The 9,854-nt window shown below is 49.5% G+C and overlaps 1 protein-coding gene and 6 non-coding genes across 7 annotated transcripts; all 7 read left to right on the top strand.

Annotated features, from left to right (window-relative positions):
- Positions 1–429: 429 nt before the first annotated feature.
- Positions 430–8,696, top strand: RPL4 (ribosomal protein L4). The gene is made up of 10 exons (XM_038766964.1): positions 430–499; positions 3,748–3,919; positions 4,172–4,278; positions 4,693–4,831; positions 5,576–5,700; positions 6,407–6,536; positions 6,776–6,932; positions 7,115–7,198; positions 7,895–8,015; positions 8,097–8,696. The coding sequence occupies exons 1-10, from the start codon at positions 497–499 to the stop codon at positions 8,613–8,615; spliced, it is 1,557 nt and encodes a 518-aa protein (XP_038622892.1). The 5' UTR covers positions 430–496; the 3' UTR covers positions 8,616–8,696.
- On the top strand, positions 3,551–3,652 carry LOC119946277. Its single transcript, XR_005456383.1, has one exon. It is a non-coding gene; the product is annotated as a small nucleolar RNA SNORD16 (small nucleolar RNA).
- On the top strand, positions 4,023–4,095 carry LOC119946274. The gene has a single exon (XR_005456380.1). It is a non-coding gene; the product is annotated as a small nucleolar RNA SNORD18 (small nucleolar RNA).
- Positions 4,526–4,625, top strand: LOC119946276. The gene has a single exon (XR_005456382.1). It is a non-coding gene; the product is annotated as a small nucleolar RNA SNORD16 (small nucleolar RNA).
- Positions 5,037–5,107, top strand: LOC119946273. The gene has a single exon (XR_005456379.1). It is a non-coding gene; the product is annotated as a small nucleolar RNA SNORD18 (small nucleolar RNA).
- On the top strand, positions 6,596–6,665 carry LOC119946272. The gene has a single exon (XR_005456378.1). It is a non-coding gene; the product is annotated as a small nucleolar RNA SNORD18 (small nucleolar RNA).
- LOC119946275 lies at positions 6,975–7,045 on the top strand. The gene has a single exon (XR_005456381.1). It is a non-coding gene; the product is annotated as a small nucleolar RNA SNORD18 (small nucleolar RNA).
- Positions 8,697–9,854: the final 1,158 nt, after the last annotated feature.

Raw genomic sequence — 9,854 nt, 5'->3', positions numbered from 1 at the left:
GCCCTTCTTTCTCCTCAAGGCCCCGCCTCGCCGGAACTACTTCCCACTCTTGCTCTCTCCCACACCGCCCTTTTTCTTTAACCCCCCTTCTTCCAGCCTAAACCTTGCTTCCTCCCGCTCTCGTCCCTCCTCTTCTCCCCTGAAATAAGGGAAAAAAATCCCCTTCTGAGGGAAATTTAGGCGTTCGGGGAAGCTCGGACTCCGCCCCTCTGAGGATTCCTCCGCCCGAGGAAATAGTCCCTCGATTTCAAGAGGGATTGAAGGGGTCGAGGGGGGGTCTGGGGTTGTGTTTTCGCTCTGCAGGGGAATAAACGCTTGAAAGGTGTCTCGGGGAGGCGGTGGGCGGGGGGGAAATGGGGGGCTGGGGGTGGTGATCCTGTGAGGGGAGGTGAGAGGAAGAGGGATACATATAGCGGGCGGAGGTGGTGCGCACTTCCTTTTCGTGTGGGAGGCCTTGGAGGGAGAGCAGCGTGGCTGGGCCTCTCTGCTGGCCGCCATGGTGAGTGAGGGTGGGCCTCCTTCTCGGCCTCCTCTTTCTGGCCCTTAATGGCGGGCTGAGGGAGGCCCTGAGGGTCGGCCGAGGTGGGGGAAGAGCCCTCGGGGCCAACGGGGCCGGTCCTGCCCAGGCCAAACGGCCGCCATCTTAGGGGCAACGTGGATGGAGCTTTTATCAATCAATCAATCAATCAATCGTATTTATTGAGCGCTTACTATGTGCAGAGCACTGTACTAAGCGCTTGGGAAGTACAAATTGGCATCAGCTTTTAGACTGTGAGCCCACTTGCGTAGGGACCGTCAACTTGGACTTCCCAAGCGCTTAGCCCAGTGCTCTGCACACAGTAAGCGCTCGATAAATACGATTGATTGATTAATGATGGTATTTATTAAGCGCTTACTATGTGCAGAGCACTGTTCCAAGCGCTGGGGAGGTTACAGGGTGATCGAGTTGTCCCCCGTGGGGCTCACAGTCTTCATCCCCATTTTGCAGATGAGGGAACTGAGGCGCGGAGAAGTTCAGTGACTTGCCCAAGGTCACACTGCAGACATGTGGTGGAGTCGGGATTCGAACTCATGACCTCTGACTCCAAAGCCCGTACTCTTTACACTGAGCCACGCCGCTTCTCTAATGATGGCATTTATTAAACGCCTATTATGTGCAAAGCACTGTTCCAAGCGCTGGGGAGGTTACAAGGTGATCAGGGTGTCCCACGGGGGGCTCACAGTCTTCATCCCCGTTTTCCAGATGAGGTCACTGAGGCCCAGAGAAGTTGTGACTTGCCCAAAGTCACCCAGCTGACAAGTGGCGGAGTCCGGGATTTGAACCCACGATCTCTGACTCCAAAGCCCAAGCTCTTTCCACTGAGCCACGCTGCTTCTCTATGATAGTATGTCGGGATGGAGAGGCCGCGGCCTACTTTTGGGCCTGTTTGGGGGCCGCTGTTTAGGGGGTGGCAGGGGTTGCCCCCCTCCTTCCTTGGAGCAGTCCTCTGCTCCTAAAGCCCGCTCCAGTGAAATTTGTGGGGCGGGGGGGCATTTGTCAGGCTGTAGGCCGAGCGCTGGGGTTGGATACAGTACAGTCATACGTTCCCTGCCCCTCGCGGTGCCCCCCCTTCTAGACTGTGAGCCCACTGTTGGGTAGGGACCGTCTCTATATGTTGCCAACTTGGACTTCCCAAGCGCTTAGTACAGTGCTCTGCACACAGTAAGCGCTCAATAAATCAATCAATCGTATAAATACGATTGATTGATTCCCCCCGCAGACTGTGAGCCCACTGTTGGGTAGGGACCGTCTTTATATGGTGCCAACTTGGACTTCCCAAGCACCTAGTACAGTGCTCTGCACACAGTAAGCGCTCAAGAAATACGATTGCATGACTGAATAATATTTATTGAGCGCTTACTGTGTACCGAGAACCCTACTAATAATAACGATGGTATCTGTTAAGCGCTTACTATGTGCAAAGCACCGTTCTAAGCGCTGGGGGGGTTACAGGGTGATCAGGTTGGCCCACAGTTACTGTGTGCCAAGCACCCTACTACTACTACTACTAATAATGATAATATTTGTTAAGCGCTTACTATGTGCAAAGCACCGTTCTAAGCGCTGGAGGGGATACAAGGTGATCAGGTTGTCCCACGTGAGGCCCACCGTATTAATCCCCATTTTACAGATGAGGGAACTGAGGCACAGGGAAATTAAGTGATTTGCCCAAAGTCACACAGCTGACTAGTGCCGGAGCCGGGATTAGAACCCATGCCCTCTGGCTCCCAAGCCTGTGCTCTTGTCACCGAGCCACGCTGCTTCTCCAAGCGTACTAAGCGCTTGGGAGAGTGCAGTGGAAGTAGACCCTTTCCCTGCCCACAGCAACTCAGCAGTGTAGGACTACCCAGTTTTAAGGGGAGAGAGAAAGGGTGTTTTAATCCTCATTTGTGAGCCCGTTGTTGGGTAGGAACTCTATATGTTGGGTAGGAACTCTATATGTCTCTATATGTCGCCAACTCGTACTTCCCTAGCGCTTAGTACAGTGCTCCGCACACAGTAAACGTTCGATAAATGCGATTGAATTTTGTACATATTTATTACTCTATTTTACTTGTACATATCTATTCTATTTATTTTATTTTGTTAGTATGTTTGGTTTTGTTCTGTCTCCCCCTTTTAGACTGAGCCCACTGTTGGGTAGGGACTGCCTCTATATGTTGCCAACTTGGACTTCCCAAGCGCTTAGTACAGTGCTCCGCACACAGTAAACGTTCGATAAATGCGATTGAATTTTGTACATATTTATTACTCTATTTTACTTGTACATGTCTATTCTATTTATTTCATTTTGTTAGTATGTTTGATTTTGTTCTGTCTCCCCCTTTTAGACTGTGAGCCCACTGTTGGGTAGGGACTGTCTCTATATGTTGCCAACTTGTACTTCCCAAGCGCTTAGTAAAGTGCTCAGCACACAGTAGGCGCTCAATAAATACGATTGATTGATTGAATGAATGAGGAAACCGGGCCCAGAGACGGTGAGGGACATGCCCAAGGTCAGACACGCTAGGCAAGTGGCGGGGCTGGGATTCGAACCCAGGTCTCCTGACAGTCCTGTGCTCTTTCCACTAGGCCACACGGCTTTTCTTTAGGGGGGCCCAGGAGCCTCAGGACAGCGACTGGTTTGGGGTGCCAGAAGGTGAAATTGCCCACCCCCCGGGAGGGAGAAGCATCTTTAAATCGGCTTTTCCCGTCCATTCGCTGCCCGTGCCAAGGTTCGGGTTTGCCCGATTCTCTAAATTAAAAGGTATATACATTTTTGAATGATTGTCGCCTTCATCCCTAACAGAATTGGTATTTATGATCAAAGGTAGCGCTGCCGAATGGCTACAGTTTTAAATGTCGGCTTGATCGTTTGGATGAACTAAATATGGAACCTTTAGGTACTACCGTGGGCCTGAGATCTTAACCCGATGAGCATAAATCGGATGTGTGAAAGGGGAAGAATTAGATTATTTGGAAACGAGCCCGAGCGGATCGGCTGTCTTTCCACAATAGGATTGGGAAAATTGCTATGATGCCGTAATTTGCGTCTTATCCAAGCGTTCAGTGGCAGTTGCCTGCTGCCAGGAAGCTGGCGCTCTTTGGATGACGATTACCTGTGACTGAGCAATGCCTAGTGAAGCTGTTGAAATGGGATCCGCGGCCCTTTGCTGATGTCGCCGAAGAAACTCACCTCGTCTCCATTTATTTCTTTTTCCCTCCAGGCATGTACACGTCCATTAATCTCGGTGTACTCCGAAAAGGGGGAGGTGTCTGGCAAAAATGTCACGATGCCTGCGGTCTTCAGGGCTCCCATCCGGCCAGACATCGTTAACTTTGTTCACACCAACCTGCGAAAAAACAACAGGCAACCTTATGCTGTCAGTGAACTTGCAGGTGATGTTTATGTACTAAGACTGGATTTGAAAAGGAACTTCTAGTCTGGAAGTTGCGTTATGGGAGGGGGCGTGTACATAAAGGGTAAACGGGATATGCCTCATGGTAATGATGAAATTCCACTTCATTGGTCCGTGTTTCTGAGCCACATGATTTGTTTTGGAAGTTCTGACGCCGGGCGTGATTCCAGTGTTCAGGGGTGATTTCTTCTGGGTGTCTTGGGATTGAATGTGCTCCCTTTTCTTTCCGCAGGTCATCAGACCAGTGCTGAGTCTTGGGGTACCGGCCGGGCCGTTGCCCGTATTCCCCGGGTGAGGGGCGGTGGAACTCACCGCTCTGGCCAGGGTGCTTTTGGAAACGTATCCTTTGGCTTCGTCAAATGCCAACCGCATCATCATCATCATCATCAATCGTATTTATTGAGCGCTTACTATGTGCAGAGCACTGTACTAAGCACTTGGGAAGTACAAATTGGCAGAGTATCGGTGATCAGAGCGGCCCTGGGAAATGCTTTTTTCACCTCATTGAGTGGTGAGGCACACTCAGTGGCACTGTGTGATTGGTGGGGGGGGATATAGTCTTCCGAGATAAAGGGAAATAGTAGCTTGCCATGATGCCGTAATTTGCGTCTTACTCTGTTCTCAGTGACAGTTGCCTGCTGTCAAGAAGCTGGTACAGAAGGTTGACGAAAAAATCTCACTGAGCTAAGCTTTAATGGTCTCGCCGTTGTTCAGGTAAAAGTCGGAAGCGTCATTTCTTAACTGGGGAGATAGATGTGCCGAGGCGGTCGCATGTTTGCGCCAACCAAGACTTGGCGCCGCTGGCACCGTAGGGTGAATACTACTCAGAAGCGCTACGCCATCTGCTCGGCTCTGGCAGCTTCTGCCCTGCCAGCCCTGGTCATGTCGAAAGGTGAGTGGTGATGGTCGCTGAATTTTGAAGATCAAAATGCCCGGCGGGGGTGAGCGCTGGCTTGGGAGCGTGCCTTTGGTAGAAGAGAGCAGCCAGCCTTTGATAAGTTGTGTGGATTTATAATTTGGTAGGACCCAGAGATGTTTCCAGTTCATCTCCCGAGGTCGTTACATTTGCATCTTTACCACACTCATTGTTTCTGCTGCTAAAGTGATGAGATTCCACTTCATTGGTCCGTGTTTCTGAAACTCATGATATGGTGGAAGTTCTGACGCGGCAGGACCGTAAGGTGCAAAAATGATCCAGTGAAAAGAACTCGATGTTCAGTTATGGAAACTGATGTCAAAAAACTTGGAGAGGTTAACTTCCCAGATTGCCATGGCCTCAATCAATTGTATTTATTGAGCGCTTACTGTGTGCAGAGCACTGTATTAAGAGCTTGGGAAGTACAAGTTGGCAACATATAGAGACGGTCCCTACCCAACAGTGGGCTCACAGTCTAGAAGGGGGACATATTCCATGTCAGTGGGTGGAAGGCAGCCTGACTTTGTCAAAAAGGCAACATCCACACGCTTATCCGATAGACTGTGGTTAATGGTAATCGATATACGGGTCTTTATTGAGCACTTACTGTGCAGAGCACTATTGTAAGCTCTTGGAAGAGTGTAACAGAGTTGATAGACCCGTTCCCTGTCCCTAAGAAGCTTACAGTCTAGGGGTAACCAGTGTAATGCTTCTGCCCAGGTCACCGTATTGAGGAAATTCCAGAACTTCCTCTGGTGGTCGAAGACAAGGTTGAGGGATACAAGAAGACCAAGGAAGCTGTTCTCCTTCTCAAAAAGCTTAAGGCTTGGAATGACATCAAAAAGGTGAGCTTTGACTGATGTAATGATGGAGGATCGAGTGCTGGGGCAATGTTGACGTGAAATGATTGGTGCAGTCTTTTGCTCCCGGGCTTCTATGTGGACGTGCAGAAAAAGAATTTGAACGAGGAGGGGGTTAGAACCAGTAAGGGAGAATGGCAACCAGAACTGCAGGTTAATGAACCGTGAGGCTGTCTTTGACCTCTTAAGGTGGCTAAGGAATTCTCCCCTGTAGCCTCACCAGAAATTCTCTTTTTTAATATATTTTGGCACTTGCTAAGTGCTTAGTATGCCAGGCACTGGGGTAGATACAAGCTAATCAGGTTATAGGCTGTAAGTTGGTTGTGGGCAGGGATTGTTTCTGTAATTCTGTTATATTGTACTCTCTCAAGCACTTAATACAGTGCTTTGCATACAGTAAGGGCTCAATATATACAATTGATTGATTGACACGGGCCGTGGGGCCTCATGTTAATCCCCATTTTACAGATGTGGTAACAGAAGCACAGAGGAAGCAAATTGACTTGCCTAAGGTCACGCAGCAAAGCGATGGACCAGGATTAGAACCCAGGCCCGGACTCTGTCCACTAGGTCATGCTGCTTTGAGTTTTCATCCAGAGACGGGGGGTGGGGTTCTTCATTTAGGAAGGAAAGGCACCTTGACCGTGACCACACAGTATTGATTTGGGTGCGCTTCCCTTTTCACTTGCAGGTGTACGCCTCCCAGCGTATGCGTGCCGGGAAGGGGAAGATGCGGAACCGGCGCCGTATCCAGCGCAGGGGCCCCTGCATCATCTACAATGAGGACAACGGGATCATCAAGGCCTTCAGGAATATCCCCGGTACTTGTCCGGTTGGAGGGGTTGGGGAGGTCCCCCTAGCAAGGGGGAGGCCTGCTGCCCAGGAGTGATGACCCTCCACTTCATGGTCCGTGTTTCTGAAACTCGTGATTTGGTGGAAGTTCTGACTTGGCCACCTCCATGAGCAGAGATCTGCTCCATCGAAACCCCCCGGGGGACCAAGGGCCGGAGCGGAGCGGGGCTGATGGTTTCTGATTACAGGTGCTTCTTTGTTTTCGAAGGAATCACTCTGCTCAACGTGACCAAGCTGAACCTTTTGAGACTGGCCCCCGGAGGCCACGTGGGAAGGTTCTGCATCTGGACCGAGAGCGCCTTCCGCAAGCTGGACGACCTGTATGGGACGTGGCGTAAGGCGGCCACTCTGAAGAGCAACTACAAGTGAGCGGGGCAGGGGGTTGGAGCCAGTTACAGGGGTCATCGCTGAAATGATGAGATTCCACTTCATTGGTCCGTGTTTCTGAAATACGCGATTTGTTGGAAGTTCTGACTTGGGGTGGGCTATCGTCGTCGTCCTGTGGCTACACAAGGCGCAGTCATTAAGGTGCCTGTTCTTGCCGCAGCTTGCCAATGCACAAGATGACCAACACAGACCTTGGGAGGATACTGAGAAGCCCAGAGATCCAGAAGGCTCTGCGTGCTCCACGGTAAGTACTTCTATCTGGGGCGCTGAAGTCCTTGGCCTGATTGTTTTCCTTCATTCAGAGTGCTGCGGTGTGCGAGCCCGTACACGAACGAATTTGTCGGAGAGTGCTATTTTTCCAGAGAGATCTCCGTTGCCTTGGGTTGCTGTAAATTGTCAGAAAGTGAGAAGCAATGTGGCTTTGTGGAAAGAACCTAGGCCTGGGCATCACAAGGACTAGCGTCCTAATTCTGCCTCTACCGCTTGTCTGCTGGGTGTCCTTGGGCAAATCACTTCACCTGTTACCTTTTCAGCAAAATGAGGATTTAATCAATCAATGAATCGTATTTATTGAGCGCTTACTATGTGCAGAGCACTGTACTAAGTGCTTGGGAAGTACAAATTGGCAACACACAGAAACAGTCCCTACCCAACAGTGGGCTCACAGTCTGAAAGGGGGAGACAGAGAACAGAACCAAACATACCAACAAAATAAAATAAATAGGATAGAAATGTACAAGTAAAATAAATAAATAAATAGAGTAATAAATATGTATTTAAGACTGTAAGCCCCATGTGGGACAGGCTGCAACCCAGTTAGCTTGTATCTATCCCAGCCCTTTAATACAGTGTCTGGTACATTATAAGTGCTTAAAACCCCCATTTTAAGAAAAGCATTTTGGAACCTTTGCATCTGTGCTCACGCAGAATGTCTTTGCAGTAAGAAGATCCGTCGCAGAGTTCTCAAGAAGAACCCACTGAAGAACTTGAGGGTGATGTTGAAGCTGAACCCGTATGCCAAGACTGTACGCCGTCATACCATCCTCCGCCAAACCAGGAATGTGAGTGGACTGGAGGTCACGGGGCTAGATTGTTCTTGATTTATTTCATTTGGTTATAACCCATTCTGTGTTTCCATTCAGCGTAAACTGAGAGAAAACAAAGCTGCCGGGATCACGAAAGCCGACGTATACGCTAAGCTAAAGAGGCCCATTAAAACTGGCATGAAGAAGGGAGAAAAGACAGCCGCGGAAAAGACTGCAGCAGAAAAGACCGCAGAGGAAAAGAAGCCTGTGGCGGAAAAGAAGAAGGCTGCGGTGGCGGAAAAGAAGCATGCCGGGGAGAAGAAGGCTGCAGCAGCAAAGAAGCCTGCTGGGGAAAAGAAGCCTGCAGGGGAGAAGGCGGCAGCGGAAAAGAAACCTGCAGGGGAGAAGAAGGCAGTGGAAAAGAAACCCGCAGGGGAGAAGGCTGCAGCGGAAAAGAAACCCGCAGGGGAGAAGGCCGCAGCGGAAAAGAAACCCTCAGGGGAGAAGGCCGCAGCGGAAAAGAAGCCGGCAGGGGAGAAGGCCGCAGCGGAAAAGAAGCCGGCAGGGGAGAAAAAGGCAGCGGAAAAGAAGCCGGCAGGGGAGAAAAAGGCAGCGGAAAAGAAGCCCCCTGCATAAACACAATTTAATGTATTTCTTAATTGCCACGGACCACAATTCTTGAGGAATAAAGAGGCTTCAGTAATGGCATTAACTTTATCAACTGTTAGTGGTTATTGGGGAGCAAGGCAACAATTGTAATTTCAGCACTATGGGCCGAGCACCGTGCTAATAAATGCTGGGTAAGAAACAAGATAACACTTCCTTTCCCACCTGGGGCTGCAGCCTTATTTAGAAGAGAGAACAGTAATTGAATCCCCGTTTTTACAGAAGGTGAGGCCCAGAGAAATTGGGATTTCCCAATGAACCCAAGTCCTCTGACTTGGCCCATGGTTTCTGCACTAGACCACCCCCATGCTTCTCAAAACTGATTGTCCATTCAAGGTTCAGCAGGTGTAACTGGGCTGTTCTGTGCCTCAACTTCTCATAGGTAGAGTTGCACATCTGATCCATATTAATCCTAAATATGAACTACCAACTACTCTGGAGAGGTTGCAATCCTTACTTTAAAAAAAAAGGGGGGGGGTGTGCTGTAAGGATGGAAAGTGGCAAAAATTTAAAAAATTATCAAGTCACTAACTAAAACTTGATGTGAAAAGTCTGCAGTAGGGGACAGGTTTGTCATGTAGAATATATGACTCAGTTATGTAGACCCTCTGATCTTGACTGGGCTGCATACTAAGTGCTTGGAAACTACAATTTGGCAACAAATGGAGGCAATCCCTACCCAACAAGGGGTTCAGTCTAGTTTCAGGCTTATGGCTCAGTACAAGAGGCAGACTTAAGTCCCCAAGCATGTCAACAACTAAATTGCCATTCAATGGTCTAAAAGTGGGGATTGTACAGTGCGGGGCTCGCCCAGCCTGGCCTTGGGAGGAGCTGAACTTCACGGTTTCTTTACAGTGGAGGCTCTTTTCAAGGCCTTATGCTGAAACCCAGCAGCTGAGGTTGGAAAAGAGGGTTGGGAACTGGGCATAAAAAATGGAAAACAAATTAGTGAGTTGGGGAGAGTCTTTGAAGCAAGGGAGAATTTCTGCTTGCTGTGAGGAGGGAAGCAGCAGTGTATGCTATAGGCTGAGGGGGAGGTTGGAAATTGGAAGACAACTGCTGGCAGCTAGAAATCAACTGGTGGCTGTTGTTGGGTGGTGAGGAAGCAGTGAAACTGGGAAATACGGAGTAACCATGGACAGGACTCAAATGTTATCTAAAAGGCAAGGAGTTAATCGGTGGTATTTACTGAGTGCTGGGCTATTGGTC

The sequence above is a fragment of the Tachyglossus aculeatus genome, chromosome 26 (genome assembly GCF_015852505.1).
Source record: "Tachyglossus aculeatus isolate mTacAcu1 chromosome 26, mTacAcu1.pri, whole genome shotgun sequence".
NCBI lineage: Eukaryota > Metazoa > Chordata > Mammalia > Monotremata > Tachyglossidae > Tachyglossus > Tachyglossus aculeatus.
Note: the sequence above shows the minus strand (reverse complement) of the source record. Positions and strands in the feature narration are given on the sequence as shown.

What these genes read in the sequence shown, in the direction of transcription:
- RPL4 (XM_038766964.1), top strand. An exon ending in TGCTGTCAGTGAACTTGCAG is followed by an intron (nt 3,920 to 4,171) that starts GTGATGTTTATG and finishes TTCTTTCCGCAG; the next exon opens with GTCATCAGACCAGTGCTGAG. An exon ending in AAGGCTCTGCGTGCTCCACG is followed by an intron (nt 7,199 to 7,894) that starts GTAAGTACTTCT and finishes ATGTCTTTGCAG; the next exon opens with TAAGAAGATCCGTCGCAGAG.